Source organism: Erythrolamprus reginae, chromosome 5 (genome assembly GCF_031021105.1).
Source record: "Erythrolamprus reginae isolate rEryReg1 chromosome 5, rEryReg1.hap1, whole genome shotgun sequence".
Taxonomy (NCBI): domain Eukaryota; kingdom Metazoa; phylum Chordata; class Lepidosauria; order Squamata; family Dipsadidae; genus Erythrolamprus; species Erythrolamprus reginae.
Genome location: NC_091954.1, coordinates 109,851,119 through 109,870,929, shown reverse-complemented (window position 1 = coordinate 109,870,929; position 19,811 = coordinate 109,851,119). Strand labels below are relative to the sequence as shown.

At 42.6% G+C, this 19,811-nt stretch overlaps 1 protein-coding gene across 1 annotated transcript; it reads left to right on the top strand.

Annotated features, from left to right (window-relative positions):
- Positions 1-962: 962 nt before the first annotated feature.
- Positions 963-15,966, top strand: LOC139168207 (fetuin-B-like). The gene is made up of 7 exons (XM_070753716.1): positions 963-1,231; positions 1,677-1,784; positions 2,821-2,908; positions 8,759-8,928; positions 9,410-9,523; positions 13,652-13,738; positions 15,281-15,966. The coding sequence occupies exons 1-7, from the start codon at positions 1,025-1,027 to the stop codon at positions 15,545-15,547; spliced, it is 1,041 nt and encodes a 346-aa protein (XP_070609817.1). The 5' UTR covers positions 963-1,024; the 3' UTR covers positions 15,548-15,966.
- The last annotated feature ends 3,845 nt before the right edge of the window (positions 15,967-19,811 follow it).

Genomic DNA, 19,811 nt, shown 5'->3' with positions numbered 1-19,811 from the left:
GCCTCCCGAAGCCGAACGCCAAACCCGAACTTCCGCGTTTGGCATTCGGAGGCTGCTGGGAAGCCCACCGGCTGTTTTAAAAGGTGACAGCCGGACTGGGGGGCTTCCCAGCAGCCTCCCGAACCCCAAACCCGGAAGTTTGGCAAAAGTCACCTTTTATATCTATAGTACAGTCATACCTCGTCTTACGAACCTAATTGGTTCCAGGGGGAGGAAGTTCGGGTTTGGCGTTCGGCGTTCGGGAGGTCGCTGAGAAGCCCCCAGGCTGTTTTAAAAGGTGACAGCCGGGCGGCAGCGTTTTTTTGCGGGGTTTTTTTTTTTGTTGCACGGATTAATTGACTTTACATTGTTTCCTATGGGAAACAATGTTTCGTCTTACGAACCTTTCGTCTTACGAACCTCCCCCTGGAACCAATTAGGTTCGTAAGACGAGGTATGACTGTACTATAGATATAGATTGAATTGAGAAATCATGACAAGACCACAGTCATCCATTGCCTCTCAATTCAGTACCACAAAGCATTTTCTGATCAGACCATGTCATTTTATTGCTAATAATATGCACAGTATCAAAAAATATCTTCTGGTCATACGGTCAAGTGAGCATACTTCAGCTCTTTCAATATTTTAATAATATTTATGGTCAGCCTAGGAATATCATCCAGCGTCCACTTGAGTAAGGCAGCCAATACATTTACATTTTTTTTAAAATGAGTAAATCAAAGTGCATCCAGTTAGGTATAAATTTGATATAAATATCTCCTTTTATAGGAGGAATGGAGGGACGAAGGGAGGTCTTATATAAATCCAAAAACATTAAATAAACATTCTCCTGCCAAGCTCTATATTATGCAATCATCACCTCACAGGTTGAACTTTAAAAGTGAGGGACACCATGCAATGGAAGAACAAACATTAACTATTGATTTCAAAGTATATATAGGAAGGCAAATCTCTGTCAGAGCCTTGCTCCCTCAGTGTAGCTGTAGTTGCTGTCTTCTCTGATTCTGCAAAGATTTCCAAAATGGCCGTTTTAATTTCATTCTTTATTGCGATACAGCTGTTTCACTCAGTGGTTTCTATTCCATTCACTCAATTTCTTCACCCATCATGCAACTCTTTGGAGGTAAAGGCTGCTGCAGAAGCGGTCCTCAACAGACTCAATAAATATAATGCAGACAGGTACATTGATGGCCTGCTGCGCATTTTTAATGCCTTCGAAATATCCGAGGTAAGGTCTGCTCTTTCTATTGCCTTTTTTCTCTCCTTGCATTTAGCACTCGCCATTCTGGTGCCCAGTCATGGTAGCACTAATGTGTTTGGGCAGGGGGGAAAATCGACAGAATCAATGGGGCAGTGTACTCTCTGTCCAAGACATTTTAAGATAATCATTTGAAATCAGTTTCGTGATGATACATATTCAGACTTGCTAGGATTAAAATTAATGGGTTTTCTTTTTAAAAAAGTCTTTTTATTAATTTTCTTAAAATAAACAAACACACATACAGACATTAAACATAAAGTGGGGATACATTAATGTTTTGCCGCATGTAACAAACCATTTGGAGTAAACAATCTCCTGTCTTTATTTGAAGGTTACTTCCTTTACATCTAATGTGCTAATGGTGATTAACTTTAAGCCTTGCATTTTCAAGAATTTCTTTTGTCCCTGGCAGGATGATTATTCTATTTTCTACCTCATTTTGGATGTGGTAGAAACCAAATGCCACAGCTGGAGTAAGAAATCGTGGAAAGAGTGCGAGTTTAGAGAGCCACACGAGCTTGTAAGTAATGGATCTCCTTATTGAAAGAACTATTCGCAGGATTTGGAAAGTAAAATCTTAGTTTTTAAACTTGTTTGCAAAGGAGGCTAAGGGAGTCACTCTACCACTTGCCATGTGGTAACAACAACCCTCTCTTTTGAGAACACTTTCATACTTCTCCTTTGGCTTTTCTGTGTTCCCTGACAGTTCCCTGCATTTAGTTGTCATTTCAAATCAATGGAATTCCACATGTGAATGAATCACAGCATTTGAAGGGAGGGAAGCGAACCCCGACTCACTGCAGGAACTCAAAAAATAGCTCATAGTTTCTCTTAGCAGGCCGGTCTCACCCTCCTACAGTTCTTACACCTAGGAACGGTTCTCCAAATATTTTATTCTGCAATTTAAACTGATTCTTCCGTGTCTGTACCCTGAATGGAGAAGAAGCAGGTCTTGGACAGCTTCTTACACCCCCCCCCCAAAAAAGGAAGCAAGCCCACCTGAACCCCTAGGTCCAACTTTAAAAGGACTCACATCCGACAATCTCAGGTGCAGGGATTCCTCGAGGGCTGAGTGTCTTTCAGACAATAATCTCCACTCCTCCAATCCTTCCCTGGTTGTGGCTGATGTAATACCTGAAACCGATCTGGGCACATCTCCGAAAGAGTAACACACCTTTCATGGCCCAGCCAGGCCTCAGTTATGCATGCCAGGCCTCCCCCTCCTCCAAGAGCATGTCTGGGACCAGCGGGGGCTTCTTGACAATTGACCTGGCATTCAACAACAGCAGCCTGGGCCCTGACTTTCCGTGTTGCCAGCTCTACCGGATGAGCCCGAGGAAGCAGAACACGTAATCGCTTTTAAACAGTGAATCCTTGTTCCCCGTGAGTGGCCTACCCCTTGGCTCCTGCCATGCCTGCCTCTCTGTCAGTACTGTAATGCTCCAGCTCCCCCACCCCCCAATAATTCCACCCCACCCCACCAGTCTCCCCCATCCCTGGCAGGCTCAGCATCACATTCATACCAAGCTAATGCAAGCTACTTTCTCTTGTTTTAGAAATTTGGCCAATGCGAATCAATAATTAAGATCTACAAGAATTCAAATGATACATATTTGTATGACATTTCCTGCATCTTACTACCTGGTATGTATATTTTAATATGTATTTTCTGTATGTATGTATGTATGTATGTATGTATGTATGTGTATATATATATTGTCCTGTTCTTGATCTTGTTTTTTGGGGGGTGTCTCTTTTTGATCAAAAAAGAGACACCCCCCCAAAAAACAAGATCAAGAACAGGACAATGGTACCACCATCCTCCCTTACATCAAGGGCACCACAGACAAAATTAGTAAAATCCTGCACAAACATAACATCAAAACTTCATTTTGCACCAACCAAAAAATATCTAATATCCTAAGGAGCCCCAAAGATAAAATCCAATTGGAATACCAAGGAATCTATGAAATCCCTTGCAAAACATGTGCAGCCACATACATTGGACAAACCAACCGAAGAGTAAGTGCACGCCTTGCAGAACATGTGAATGCAGTTAAAAAAGAAGATAAGACTTCCTCCCTTGTCCAGCACATTAAAAAAACAGGGCACAAAATTGACTTTGAAAAAACTAAATTACTTCACAAAACAGAGAATTTATATAGAAGAATTTCTCTAGAAGCCATAGAAATTGAAAGGAGCCCCCTTTGCATGAATAAAAGAGATGACACGTCCCGCATACCAGAAATTTGGAAACCAGCCTTAAACAAAAAAAAACACTTCATAAAAATCACCATTCAATCCTTCTAAATATTATGAATTTGGACTTTTGAAATTTGGAAACCAGCCTTAAACAAAAAACACTTCATAAAATCACCATGTCAATCCTTCTAATAATTATGATTACACCAACCAATCAGATCACTGAAACATAATCACCCAATCTATTTGCTACATTCAAACCAAATCTCCACCCCCACACTATACACTAGGAAGAAATGACAGTTGCAGACATTCCATTTTACAACAGCACGAAGCTTGGAAACTTCAGCCTGATGATGGTGGATGTGATTTCACCGAAACGTCGCATAAACATGCAAAATATTACACAGGGCAAAACCCGAACTCAGAACAATCTACATACATATACCCGTGAAAATTTACGAAAACAAATATATATATGTATGGGCCAAATTGTATCTGTGGATGGGAAACAGAGTAAAATGGGATTACAAGTTATATATATATATATATCTGTGTGTGTGTGTGTGTGTATATATGTGTATATGTGTATATGTGTATATGTGTATATGTGTATATGTGTATATGTGTATATGTGTATATGTGTATATGTGTATATGTGTATATGTGTATATGTATATATGTGTATATGTATATATGTGTATATACATATATATACACATATATACATATATATATATATACATATATATACACATATACACATATACACATATACACATATACACATATACACATATACACATATACACATATACACATATACACATATACACATATATATATAACTTGTAATCCCATTTTACTCTGTTTCCCATCCACAGATACAATTTGGCCCATACTTTTCTTTTCTTTTTTATTAATTTTTATTCATTATAAAAAAGGGAAAAAACAAACATAACACATAGGACATAACAAAACATTAAATGAGCATTTCCAAAATGTAAACTGTAGGTGGTACACATCACAAAAGTAAAACTTAATGCTGTGACTATAAAAAGTGATTTTCATGAATATATGAAGTTAATATATAGTAATTTATCACTAAGCAGGGATAATATATTTAAGTTGAGATTAACATAATTTACATTTTCATTCTTATTTTGGCCCATACTTTTCTACAGTGAAGGGCTACCAAAATTTTTACTACCATACTGTGGGCATGGTTTATGCATTTTCTTTCAACATCTTTCAGTGCAAATTGGGTGCTCTTCGGTGGACTCAGTAGCTAACCCTTGCTTTTCTATATATTTTTTGTTCCAAAATTCTGCATCTTTCATACACTTATTGTGTGTGCATTTTCTACTAATATTTTTTTCTTAATGTATTATTCTCTAAAACTTAACAAGGGCTTTCTTAAAAGGCACCGTACATTATCTTTGACAAGTTATTTCTTACTATAGGTTATTTTACTTTCTTGTGTCACATTGTAACTTTCTAAAACCAACCTTCCATTAAAAATTTAGGAGTAGAATTTTTTGGAAGAAGTACAAACATTGAGAAATGAGCAGAAATTGCTAAGCAACTACTACATACTCTAGTTTCTTAGTTAGGTTTATTTATTTATTTGTTATTTGGATTTGTATGTATGTTTAAAAATGGTTACTTATGTTTCAGTCTGTTTTGCAAAACAACCTGCTTTGATTCATATGCAGTTCAGTACATGAGATCCTTGGCAATTAATACATGGTTCAGGTTTTACCAATATGGTTTTGTCAGCAAGAAAGTGAATTGTGTGGACTAGAAGTTGTTGCAAATGTATTCTGAAATTTAGATTAAGAAGCATCTCCTTTATCTGATCTTAATCTATCATGGAATAAAAGTTACCTTAGCATTGGCATATTCATTATCAAATATTATGTTCTAGAACAGGGGTCACTATTCCTGCTAAGGTGCGCAGTCCCCCTTGGCACACTTAGCACCAGCCTTCAGCGCAGAGGTTTTTTAACCCTGCCCAGGAGCCGATCACCTACCTTTTGCAAAAGCAACCTTCCACACGGGCTCAGACAGCGGGGCAGCGGGAGACGAGGCGGTGGAGGTGATGGGTTTGCAAGTGGTCGCCCCGCACACACACACAGTGGCACAAGGTGAGCATAGAAACATAGAAGACTGATGGCAGAAAAAGACCTCATGATCCATCTAGTCTGCCCTTATACTATTTCCTGTATTTTTATCTTAGCATGGATATATGTTTATCCCAGGAATGTTTAAATTCAGTTACTGTGGATTTACCAACCACGTCTGCTGGAAGTTTGTTCCAAGGATCTACTACTCTTACACTAAAATAATATTTTCTCACGTTGCTTTTGATCTTTCCCCCAACTAACTTCAGATTGTGTCCCCTTGTTCTTGTGTTCACTTTCCTATTAAAAACACTTCCCTCCTAAACCTTATTTAACCCTTTAACATATTTAAATGTTTCGATCATGTCCCCCCTTTTCCTTCTGTCCTCCAGACTATACAGATTGAGTCCATTAAGTCTTTTTATGATTAAGACCTTCCACCATTCTTGTAGCCCATCTTTGGACCCGTTCAATTTTGTCAATATCTTTTTGTAGGTGAGGTCTCCAGAACTGAACACAGTATTCCAAATGTGGTCTCACCAGCGCTCTATATAGCGGGATCACAATCTCCCTCTAGCTATGCAGCTAAGCATACTACTTGCTTTTCCTACCGCCCGACCACACTGCTCACCCATTTTGAGACTGTCAGAAATCACTACCCCTAAATCCTTCTCTTCTGAAGTTTTTGCTAACACAGAACTGCCAGTACAATACTCAGATTGAGGATTCCTTTTCCCCAAGTGCATTATTTTACATTTGGAAACATTAAACTGCAGTTTCCATTACTTTGACGATTTATCTAGTAAAGCTAAATTATTTACCACATTACAGATGCCTCCAGGAATATCAACCTTATTGCACACTTTAGAGTCATGGGCAAATAGGCAAATCTTCCCTACCAAACCTTCCCCTATGTCACTCACAAACACGTTAAAAAGAATAGGACCCAGAACAGACCCTTGTGGCACACCGGTTGTAACCTGTCTCTGCTCAGAATACTCACCATTCACAATAACTCTCTGTTGTCTACTCTTCAGCCAGCTGCAAATCCACTGAACTATCCAGGGATTAAGTCCAATCTTCATTAATTTATCTATCAGCTCTTTATGTGGAACCGTATCAAAGGCTTTGAACTCCAGGTAGGCAATATCCACGGCACCACCTTCATCCAACACCTTTATAACATAGTCAAAGAAATCAATGAGATTAGTCTGACATGATTTGCCTTCAGTAAAGCCATGCTGATTTGGGTCCAATAAGTTATCGTTTTTTAGGTGCTGATTTATCCTCTTTTTGAGTAGAGTCTTCATCATTTTAACTATAACTGATGTCAAGCTAACTGGCCTGTAGCATGGCAGTCAGGAGGATGCTGTCGGGGCAGAAGGGGCCCGCTGACGTCAAGCCCTGCGCCAATGTGTAGGACAGAGCATTTGCTGGTTGAGATTTGGAGTTGCCATGTGTTAGACCAATGGAGACAGAGTCTAGGTCTTTTTGGAAAGTAGTTGTGTTATCGGTGATGTTGAAGAGTTTTACATTGTCAGTGAAGAGAACACAGTTGCTTGTGATGTGATCACAAAGGTTATTGATGTAGAGAATAAAGAATGTTGGCCCCAGTAAGCTCCCTTGGGGAACACCGCTTTTAACAGAGGCGGGGTGGATATGGTGCTTCCTATTTTGACCACTTGCTGTCTATTTGACAGGAATGCTGTAATCCAGCTGTGGAGGGATCCTGAGATGCCATAGGATTTGAGTTTTAGGAGTACAGTAGTTTGTCGTGGATCACTGAATCAAAGGCTGTGCAGAAATCGATATAAATTGCATCTATGGATTTTCCTTGATCTAGATGAATTGCCCATATGTTTTTGCAGTGGAGGAGCTACAGGCTGCTGGATAGTTTTTTTCTGAATCCAAATTGTTTGTTAGAGAGCAGATTATTAGTTTCTAGGTGGAGACTAATTGACTGGTTTATAATTGATTCCATGACTTTGCATGGGGCACAGCATAGTGATATTGGTCTGTAGTTATCAACAAGACATTCTCTTCTATTGAAACATAGAAACATAGAAACATAGAAGTCTGACGGCAGAAAAAGACCTCATGGTCCATCTAGTCTGCCCTTATACTATTTTCTGTATTTTATCTTAGGATGGATATATGTTTATCCTAGGCATGTTTAAATTCAGTTACTGTGGATTTATCTACCACGTCTGCTGGAAGTTTGTTCCAAGGATCTACTACTCTTTCAGTAAAATAATATTTTCTCATGTTGCTTTTGATCTTTCCCCCAACTAACTTCAGATTGTGTCCCCTTGCTCTTGTGTTCACTTTCCTATTAAAAACACTTCCCTCCTGGACCTTATTTAACCCTTTAATATATTTAAATGTTTCGATCATGTCCCCCCTTTTCCTTCTGTCCTCCAGACTATACAGATTGGTTCCTGCCTTCAAATACGTACCCTTCTCCAGTGGTGGGATCCCAGGGGTAGGCTGCTTCCCGAACAGGGGAGAATGCAGTGGGGTAACAAAAATGGAGCTCCACCCAGAGCGCCCAATTTGCACTGAAAATTGAAAGAAAATGGAGGGTGCCCTGCATAAGCTGCACCCACAGTGTGGTAGTAAAAATTTTGGTAGTCATTCATTGTGGGATCCTGCCAGTTTAACAACCCCTTCGGTTGTCCGCACGCTTGCATGTTTGATGCAATCAGTTACAGAGAGTACAGAACAGTTAAGTTTCATTTCAGCAGAGTTCAGAGTGGAAGAATACAGAAAAGAGACAGGAACCAGAGCCAGCCTTGAGCTTCTCAGTTTCGATTCTCTGCACAGACTCAGAAGTAGTGTTGGCTGACTCACTATTGGCTGACTGAGTTGCTATGCCTATTCATTGGCTGACTTTATTTACCAGTGGCTCTCCCAATTATGAATATTCTAAAAAACCTTACCTTCCACATTACTGCTGGGGAGTAACACAGCTGAGGTGCAGAAATCCGCTTTGCCACATGAATCAGCTGAGAAGATATAGATCAGTAAAGTGCAGGGATGGGTGGGCCCGGGTGATCGTCAGAGCATGGCTCTGATGAGATACAGGTCAATTTTCAAGCTGATCAAAGCTTTTTGATTCTAATGTACAAGCACCTATTCAAATGCCTTGTCTCACCTTTTCAAATGATAGGTTTTTTCTTTGGAGAGCCAAGACTTGATTGCGCTGGCTGTCCAATTCTCCAAGATCCTTCTGAAGAAAGATTTCAGGAAATATCAAGACAAAGCCTGGCCAAATTCAATGCCAAGAATGGCCATCATCATTATTTTGCCCTTTATAAGGTCACCAAAGCAAGTTCACAGGTAAAGTTGAGGTGGAGTATTTTTGAGCAAGAAAGTTAATGCTGTCTCCTTGATTTGTATAGAGACGGCTACAGAACCCAGGGTTTCTGTGAAAGGTAGAAATGAAAAATAACAAATATAATTTCAGCAGAGGGCAGTTGATTTCTACATTATTGCCAAACGAATAGACAGATTGTCAATATCTGTAGATATCTGATTTAAATAAAATGTTCATGCGCCAGAGGGCTTCCCCAGCACTTCCAATTTCCCAGGTGGATGGGACTTTGATCTTTCCACAATGTTGCGTTCCATTTGATTATTGAATGTGTTTGTGTTCTCTTCTTGATAACATTTGACATCCTACCAGTTTTCCTAGTGCTAAGAATCATGGGGATTCTCTGTAAGACTTCAGGTTAATAAAGATTGACAGGGCACCCAAGATAATGAGGAATATTTCCTGCAGACAATGTGACCTACTCTAAATGCTTATGATTTTCTATAGGTGGTTGATGGTATTTTGTACAATGTCGAATTCACCGTCCAGGAGACTTCCTGTCCTAAAAGTACACCTGTCTCTAACATCACTGAATGCCCTCTCCTCCCAAAAGAAACTGCAGTAAGTATGCACAATGTTGCATAAAACCTAATCTTACATCATGGTTCAATGCATGTCTTCTAAAGCAGTGTTTCCCAACCTTTTTTGAGCCGTGGCACATTATTCACATGTACAAAATCCTGGGGAACATTGAGCGGGGGGGGGGGGTGAGGGCTAAAAAAATGTTTGGACAAAAAAATATCTCTCTTCCTCCCTTTCGCTCTATTTCTCTCTCTCTCTCCCTCTTTCTCTCTCTCCCTTCCTTCCTCTTTCTTTCCCCCTCTCTCTCCATCTCTCTTTGTTTCTCCCTTCCTTCCTCTCTTTTTTGCCCTCCTTCTCTCTCCCTCCTTCCCTCCCTCTATGTCTTTCCCTCCCCCTCCCCCCCCCCTTTTTTTGCAAAACCTGGGAGTCTTTCTTCTGCAAATGGGGAGCAGACTGAGGATCGGGCAGCAGCTATAAAACGTAAAAGCCATCGAAAACGTTTCCGAATAACTGAGTTCAGTCTTTTTTTAAAGCGCTGGCAAAAAGACGCAGCTTTCTCAAAGGACGGCTCCGTTGAACCGCGGCAGAACAAAAGGCTCTTCCCGTACCGAGGCTTAAAGCGGGAAGAAATTGGGGTGGAAAGACCCCCAAAAGTGTTAACTCCTGAACTATTCGCACCCAGGGCAAGTGTGGGAAGGAGGTGCTCGCTACAAAGGGGCCCAAATACCAACTCGCGAAAAGGGCTGCAGAGTTTTGCTTCCCCTCCACATCTCCATTTGAAGCTGTGGGTGGGGAGAAATGGGGTCTCGCATCCCGACCCCATTGCTGAGCTGCTTTTCGGAGGCAGTGGGACCTGCCTCCCCCCCCCCTGGCTCTTTTTCTTGGGTGAGATGAAAAGGGGGCGGCTGGCCGCACACTTGAGCGCTTCGGCGCTTCACTCGTGTCTCACCCATTTCAAAGTATAACCAACCACCCCGCGAACGGAGCTTGAAGGGAGTAGGTTCTCAGGCCAGTGGGCTCTGGCAGCTGCAGCACCCCGCCTGGCTGGAGCTACCCTGGCGGCGGCAGCAGGTGATCTTTGGGGCCTTGTGGGAGGGCGGCAGCAGCGGGAAGGCGGTACGCAGCAGGAGGGTGATGGCGGCGGCAGCGGGAAGTAGCCGTGGGGCGGCTTGTAAGCCGGAAAGAAAGAAGTTCAGCTTCTGGTCTCACAACTTTTTGCTCTTTGCAAAATGTTGCGAGACCAGAAGCTGAGCTTCTTTCTTTGCGGCACACCTGGCCATGTCTCGCGGCACACCGGTTGGGAAACACTGTTCTAAAGAACCAAATTTTACATACTCATATCCAGTGATGGGCAGCAGCCGTAATGCCTGGAACCGTTGTTCCACTTGGGAAAACAGAGCATGTAGGCTCGCTCCAGTTGCAACAGGGTGTGAATGCGCATACACAGGCAACCGGAATGATTCCAATAAAAAATTACAGCTGTTTCCCCTACTCGCGTCCTGCTCGCCTCTTGCTCCAGCTAGCCTCCACCGCTGGTACTGCCACCGTTCACCTCCATTCACCCCTCGCTCGCCCCTTGTTTGCTCCCCCACTGCCTGTGCTGCCGCTGTTTGCTTCCATTTGCCCCTTTGCTTGCTTCTCGCGCCGGCTCCCCCTCACCGCCCGTTCGCCCCTTGCTCACTTTTCATTCCAGCTCCCCCACACACACCGTCCATGCTGTGGCCCTTTGCTCCTCGCTCGCTTCTCTTGCTGGCTCTCCCCCACCGCCTGCCATGCTGCTGTTCACTTCCATTCACCCCTCACTCACTTTTCTTGCTGGCTTCCCCCCCACCACATGTGCTGCCGCCGTTCACTTCCGTTTGCTCTTCACTCATTTCTTGCACCAGCTCCCCGCAATGCCCATGCTGCCGCCATTTGCCCTAGGGCAAACGGATGCGAATGGTGGCAGTGTGGGTGGCCACTTACTTTATTTTTGCTGGTTTTCACTTTCCAGACACGAAAAACCCCAGACATCTCGCATGCACGAGATTCAGTTTTTGCGCATGCACTGAAGCTGATACGGGGATACGCACTCAGGGCGCGCACCACTCCCTGCCCATTCCGGTAGGGCTGGGAATGGTGACCCGGCCTGCTCATATCAGAACAGAACACAACAATAGAGTTGGAAGACTCACTGCTCAGGCGGGAAACCATATACCAGTGATGGCGAACCTATGGCAGGGTGCCACAGGTGGCAGGCAAAAACATATCTGCTCGCACATGAGCCGTTGCCCTAGCTCAGCTCCAACCTGTGTGTGTGTGTGTGCTGTCCAGCTAATATTTGGCTGCCACAGAGGCTCTGGGAGGGCATTTTTGGCTTCCAGAGAGGGATGGGAGAAAAGCCTTTGGAGCCTGGTGAGGGTGAAATACGAGCCTACCATGCACAACGGAAGTTGTGAAACAGGACATTTTTGGTCTTCCCAAGCACTGAATTATGGGAGTGGGCAATTTCTTATGCACGATAGCATGCACACATGCTCTTTTGGAACCTGAAGGAAAAAAGGTTCGCCATCACTGCCCTATATCCAGTGAAGGGCTACCAAAACTTTTACTACCACACTGTAGAACTACTACACTGTGGGCGTGGCTTATGTAGGACACACTGAATTTTCTTTCAACATCTTTCAGTGCAAATTGGGTGCTCTCCAGTGGAGCTCCATTTTTGTTGCCCCACTACGTTCCCCCATCCGTCCGGACAGCAGCCCACCCCTACTTACACTATTTCAGACAAATGATTGTTCAATCTCTTTGTAAAAGCCTCCTGTGGTGGAGCACCCATAATTTCTGGAAAAAGTAGTTCTACTGAGTAATTATTCTAACCGTCAGGAAATTTCTCCTTAGTTCTAGGTTGCTTCTCTCCTTGAGTAGGTTGCTTTAGTTCTTTTATTCATCAATGTGTTTAGCATGTTAGCAAATGAAGAACAACTGGGAGGCAGATGCTCACATTAGCTACAATAAATCTATATAAACATAGGAAGCATAAATATGGGGGCAGTGGAGGTCGATTGAATGAGAGACAGAAGTCCATCCCTTTGGTGCTCTTGGGTTTAACTCTTATTTCATTGTTGCTAATCTTGATATTAATGTCTTAATGTTAATGAAATGTAATAACATTTTAATGTAAACAAAAATAACATTTTATTAATGTTATTATTCTATTATAAGCCATCACAATCATTCAGGACCCTTAGATAAGCGGCATATAAATGTAATAAATTAACCCTTAACAGTCTGTTACAGCTGGTTTGCATCTGAATTCAGGCATAGTAATTCATTATGTTCCAAGCCAACCAGGGAACCATAAAGTTAATAATCATTTCTAAAATTTTGCAGGAGAATTCTAACAACAGTCAAAGAGTATATAATTATAGAGTTATAATTATTAAAATAATAAAATTAATATCAGGAAAGACTTAACGAACTCAATCTGTATAGTCGGGGGGACAGAAGGAAAAGGGGAGACATGATTGAAACATTTAAATATGTTAAAGGGTTAAATAAGTTTCAGGAGGGAAGTGTTTTTAATAGGAAAGTGAACACAAGAACGAGGGGACACAATCTGAAGTTAGTTGGGGGAAAGATCAAAAGCAACGTGAGAAAATGTTATTTCACTGAAAGAGTAGTAGATCCTTGGAACAAACTTCCAGCAGAAGTGGTTGGTAAATCCACAGTAACTGAATTTAAACATGCCTGGGATAAACATATATCCATTGTAAGATAAAATACAGGAAATAGTATAAGGGCAGACTAGATGGACCATGAGGTCTTTTTCTGCCGTCATTCTTCTATGTTTCTATGTTTCTAATATCTGGAACAGCAAAATGTATTTCCTATTCTGGAAAATTGACTTCAAGAAATCCATAGAATGGTTTTATTACTATTTTAAAATTCTAAAAAGTATAGAAGAAGAATTCACCTTTGCCATGGCGGCTCCATCCACCCTAATGGGACAACAGAAATGGTCATTCTGATGAGAAATGATGAGTTAATTACAGGGAGAAATGGAGACGGCCCTTTGATACAGAACACCTGATCAACCATATCCAGTGCTATACCACGGCATATAAGAAATTGTGGCAGGTTAAATTTCTGGAATTTTGTTGATGAAAACTTTCTCCTTTGTTGTAGGACAAAGGCCTATGCAAAGGCTCTGTGATAATAGGCGGAGCGGATGAAGATTCTAAATCGGTCACTGCAAATTGTGAAATATTTCCGGTGAGTTCTTCAGACAGCTAACATTTGCAGAAAATACTTATTCCTGGGTTGATAAGCATAGATTATTTTTAAAAACACATTGACTGGACTTCACCCAGGAAACCAACAGATTTCTCAGTTAAATAATAACTCAATACATGACTACTTAAAACCTGATTTAATTAAGCAGGTAGATTAAAATCTCTTATAAGATTTTTGTGTAATGTAATTGTAAATTTATGCGGGGGGAAATCTTATGAGATAGCAATAGCGTTTGGACTTATATATTAACCCATAGTTCTTTACAGCACTTTTAGCGGTTTATAATGTAAACATTATTTGCATATTGCGCCCAACAATCCTCATTTTACCAACCTTTCAAAGATTGAAGACTGAATGAACCTTGAGCCCTGTCAGCATCAAACTCCAGGCTGTGGACAGAATTTGCCTGCAATTCTACATTCCAACTAGGGCAGATTGACAACAGCTCCATAAGGGATGCAGAAAGATACTCAGAAGGGACCCTGCCTAGTTTCTTGGGCTGTAAAGAAGAGGGGACATTTGTAACATCAGATCTGCGAGATTTTCTTGATGTATCCATACAACAAAGTGGAATTGGCTCACCTGGACATGTTTCCTGTCCATCCTCCTAGCAAGACTGAGAATAATTAAGATCTACCTATGAGGAAGTACAGCTGGAAAGGTTTTTTCTTTATTTATTTCATTTAGAATGGAATGGAATGGAATAGAATAGAATAGAATTTTATTAGCCAAGTGTGATTGGCCACCCAAGGAATTTGCATATGCTCTCAATGTACATAAAAGAAAAAGAGACATTTGTCAAGAATCATGTGGTACAACACTTAATGATTGTCATAGGGATCAAATAAGCAATGAAGAAACAATCAATATTAATATAAAAAAATAGTATACAAGCAACAAGTTACAGTCATACAGTCCTAGGTGGGAGGGAAAGGATGGTAGGAATGATGAGAAAAACTAGTAGAAATAGAAGTGCAGATTTAGTAAACAGTCTGACAGTGTTGAGGGAATTATTTGTTTAGTAGAGTGATGCCGTTCGGGGAAGAACTGTTCTTGTGTCTAATTGTCTTGGTGTGTAGTGCTCTGTAGCGACGTTTTGACAGTTTGTGTCTAGGATGCGAGAGGTCAGTAAATATTTTTCCCACCCTCTTTTTGACTCGTGCAGTATACAGGTCCTCAATGGAAGGCAGGTTGGAAGCAATTGTTTTTTCTGCAGTTTTTATTTAGTATTTATTTATAGTTTGTGTTGGAAGGGACCCTGTGAGTCTTCTAGTCCAATCTGTTGCTGGTGCAGGAGACCCTATACCATCCCAGACATATGACAGTCCCGTCTCTTCTTGAAGGTCTCCAGTGTGGGAGCGTTCATGACCTCCGCAGGAAGACCGTTCCCCTGGTTGATCTCTCTCACCGTCACAAATTATGAACATCAACTGTCTTGAACATTTCACAAAAAGAGTTAACGCAATGTATAATCTAGATATGCTCAACCGCCTGAACAACTTTTTGTTATCTTTTGTCTAGTCTGAACACCAAGAACACCATCCTCATGCTACAGAAATACCAGCAAAACAGAAGGAGACAGTGGTACAAGGGGTCAACAAGCGTACTGTGCGGGAAGTTCAGGAGCCAAATCCAACCTTTATCCCCACTCTTGCTCCTCATTCATTCTATCAAAGCATCCCTGCCTTCCCCAAAGGGTTTTCACGATCAGGTTCATGCCCAGGTGAGGTTACAATAGAGATCCCTGGTCTACATCTAGAGTCACCACCACAGGCTGAAAATTCCTAAAGAAACAGTGATGGACAACACTGAAAACTTTACTCAGGAATCTGTATCCCCTCCATCCCTTCTTCCCTTCCTTCCTCTCTCCCTCCCTCCCTCCCTTCCTCCCTTCCTTCCTCCCTCCCTTCCTCCCTTCCTCCCTTCCTCCCTTCTTCCCTTCCTTCCTTCCTCTCTCCCTCCCTCCCTCCCTTCTTCCATTCCTTCCTTCCTTCCTTCCGTCCTTCCTTCCTTCCTTCCTTCCTTCCTTCCTTCCGTCCGTCCGTCTGTCCTTCCTTCCTTCCTTCTTTCCTTCCTTCCTTCCTTCCTTCCTTCTTTCCTTCCTTCCTTCCTTCCTTCCTTCCTTTCTTCCTGTTACAAGAACAGCAACTGCTTTTCTGCTCAAGGAAATATAAAAATCATTCAATAAAAGAAACTGTGCAACATGACTTTGTAGTGGTTATTTTAAAAAACAGATTTTTTTTCCCCACCTCATTTATTCCTTTGAAACAAACACGCATCCCATGCAGAAGACCCTGAAAAAATGTCAGGCAGAAAAATTAAGATCATTAGTAGCTTTCAACATTCTCACAAATATATTTACAGTTATTATGGACACCTGATTTTTCCATGGATGTTTCAGAACTTGGAGAAAATGATCTTTGAATTTGGGTAGTAGAATTTATTTGGCATATAGAAATCCAAAACACTTCTTTACTTCTCATAAGATGCCTAAGACTTCAGCAAAATAGACAATATTACAAAGTTCTAAGAAGCTATTTAGATGGGAGTTTGCATGTTGACTGGGGAATTCTGAGCATTGAAGTCCACACATCCAGCTAAGGTTGAAAAACACTGATTGAGACCATTGCTCCAACTCATGGCTTAGTGCAGGAATCCCATTTATGGCATGCCAGAAAAAAGTCCTCTACATTTTTCTTGAATATATGCAGTGAAGAAGACCCAAGATCTCTCTTGACCATTGGTCATCTAATATTGTCACAAGTGCCCTTCACAAAGGGTTAATTCTGGAAATTTGGAAGCTTCTGCACCAATCAATCATTCATTCATTCATTCATTCATTCATTCATTATTTAATATATACCCCTCCATCATGGACAACCTCAGTGTTACATTCTCAGACTGAAGCACATAGGCTTCAGTCAGGTCCTCCATTCTGGAGGGAAAATACTGTGTGCTGATTGGCTACCCCTGTGATGGCGAACCTATGGCATGCATCCCAGAAGTGGCATGCAGAGCCATTTCTACAGGCACACGTAGTGTCGCCCCTTGCTCTTCTGGGTTCTGGTATGCCAGCCAGCTGGTTTTCATGCGCACAGGCATGCCAAAAACTGGAAGAACAGCCACCCTTTACGCATGTGTGTTCCAAGATGATGATCTTCCTGTTTCCAGAGTATGCATGTGGCCAGCTGGTCTGGTTTCTGGTACTCGTGCAGCTGGTCTGGCAGATCCTGAGATATGGGAAGGCTTCTATCGTGTATCCCCTCGACCTTCTTTTCATTAAACTAGCGTTGCCCAATTCCTGCAACCTTTGACTGGTGGTGTCTATAATATCCTTTCCCTTCCTGTATGAATGGGATAGGTTGATGTGATGGAGCAAAGCCAGTTCCCTAGGGCCTCATGGTCCTATGCCAGGTAGGTAATAAATAACATATTGAATTAACTCCAGAATAACAGGCTTGGAAGGGACCTTGGAGGTCTTCTAATCCAACTCCCTGCTCAGGCAGGAAACCCTATACCGTTGAAACAAATGGTTGTCTGAATAAATGAGCAGGATCTGGGCAGAAGGCTGAAATCTACGGGACAGCTGATATAAAGTAGCTATCAAAATCTACCATCCTGCAGACTTTGATCTTCCCCAGAAGCCCTCGTGGCAATAACCACAAGTGGGTGGGATCACACTGCATACTAAAGCATGAAATATGGACTCAAAATTCAACATATTAAGCCGGAGAGAAGCAAATCACAACATGGCTTAGGTCAATATGTGTACTCAGTCATTCCTTGGTGGTCTCATGTGTGAATTCATTGGTGTACAAGTGTTTTGAGCCATTGAACAGAAAGGAATTTAATCTGGTCTCTACCCATTTGCAGCAGAGATGAGAAGCCTTCATTTCTTTTTTAAACATCAGAATTCAATGTATGGATACCCACCTTTAAATTTATGCAAAATGTCCCTTTCTAGCCAACATTATCATTACCCTTTACGATGCTGGAGTTTCACCCTATTTTACCCCTTGATTCACAATCTCCTGGTTCTAAAATGCCAGACATACCAAAAAAACAAATATCCCTTTGAACTTCTGGAATTTACTTTTTCTATCAGAGGATCTGTAGTTGTACAAACCATGTCAGCATTTTGTTTATTGTGGAAATGCACCAAGCCGAAGAATGATAGTTCTGGAAGATTTCAACAGTGCAAGAAGAAAGAAGGATAGGGGGGGGGGGTGACACTCAATCTAATCAATAAACTTTGCAAAGGAGGCTATGTTTTGCCATGTTTCGGGTTGCTAATTTTCATGTGCAACAGGTCTTCATTTAGTGACTGTTCAAAGTTACAACAGCACTGGGAGAAAAAAGTAATTTATAACTGTCTTTCACAAGATTGTTGGAGCATCACCATTGTTGAGTTCAGGCACTGAAGAGTCACGATGCAACTAGTGACAACAGCTCTTTTTATTTCAAGATAGTATGACTCCAGCAAAAGCCCCAGTCGGCAGCTCCTGTTCCAATAGGAAGCTCCAGCTGAGAGAATCAATCAATGATGAGCAGCCTCTGCTCAATAGAGAAGAACTTTTTGTCAACTTGTTAACTTATACGTAAATCCCAGGACACAAGAACCATGGTCACATTCAAAATTTGGATGCTTGTTCATATTCATAAGTAAGGAGTTGCTGATGCAGTTCTACAGAGGAATTATTGAGTCTACCATCTGCATCTCTATAACTGCCTGGTTTGGTTCTGCAACCCAATAAGACCGCCACAGATTTCAAAGGATAATCAGAACTGAAAAAATAAAAATTCTGCCCACCTGCCTTCCATTCAGGACCTGGGTACCGCATGAGTCAAAAAGAGGGCCATGGAAATATCTACAGACCCCTCACATCCTGGTTATAAATTGTTTCAACTCCCACCCATGCTACAAATCACTGCACACCAAGACAACTAGAAACAAGGAAAGTTTTTTCCTGAATGCCATCACTCTGATAAACAAATAATTCCCTCAGCACCGTCAAACTATTCACTAAGGCTGCATTACTATTACTATTAGTCTTCTCATTGTTCCTATCATTAGTGTTGGGCGAACCGAACTTGCATAGTTCGGGTCTGTGCTAAATTTGCAGGGTTTGGTATACCGAACCCGAACTTTTCCAGACGTCCGTGTTCAGGTTCAGCGTTCGTTCGAACACCACGGTGGGAGGGGGAGACAGGGAGGGCTCTGAGGCTCAAGCTGCTGACTCGGCTTAGGAGGGTAGGAGGGGCGACTCCAGACGTGGAGCCTGACCTCCCCCCCCCCCCAGCGCTTTGCTTCCTGCTGGGCCAGAGGGGTGGGTAGACAGGTTCTGCCAGCCGGTTATTCAGGATCCCGGCCGGCACCTTCAAGCAGGCGGTGGGCAGGAGGTGGAGGTGGGGAGGGCTCTGACTCTGGGGGGAGGGTGTCAGGCTCCCGGCCATCACCCGCTTGATGGAGCCTGACACCTCCCCCCTGCTTCACCTCCTGCTGGGCAAGAGGGCTCGGGAGGCAGGTTCTGCCGGGCCAGCTTTTGAGGATCTGAGGAGCCTGTCACCCCATCCCCAGCACTTCAGGATCCCGGCCGGCAGCTTCAAGCGGGCGGTGGGCAGGAGGGGGAGGCGGGGAGGGCTCTGACTCATAGCCCTCCCCGCCTCCCCCTCCCGGCTATTGCCCACTTGAAGCTGCCCACCAGTATCCTCAGAAGCCAGCCCAGCAGAACCTGCCTCCCGAGCTCTCTTGCCCGGTGGGAGGTGGAGCGCTGGGGGGGAGATGTCAGGCTCCATCAAGCGGGCGATGGCCGGGAGACTCTGAAATGAGAGAGAACTAGGGGCAGGGATTTTTGGCGGCTCCTGGCCATCGCCCATTTGATGGAGCCTGACAACAACACCCCTCCAGCACTTCACCTCACGCTGGGCCAGAGATGTTGGGGTTCGAACCTGCCGAACCCAAACTTCAATTTCGCCCAGCACTACCACTTATGATGGTAACTTGTTGCTTGTATCCTTACTACTATATTAATATTGTTTCCTGGTTGCTTAT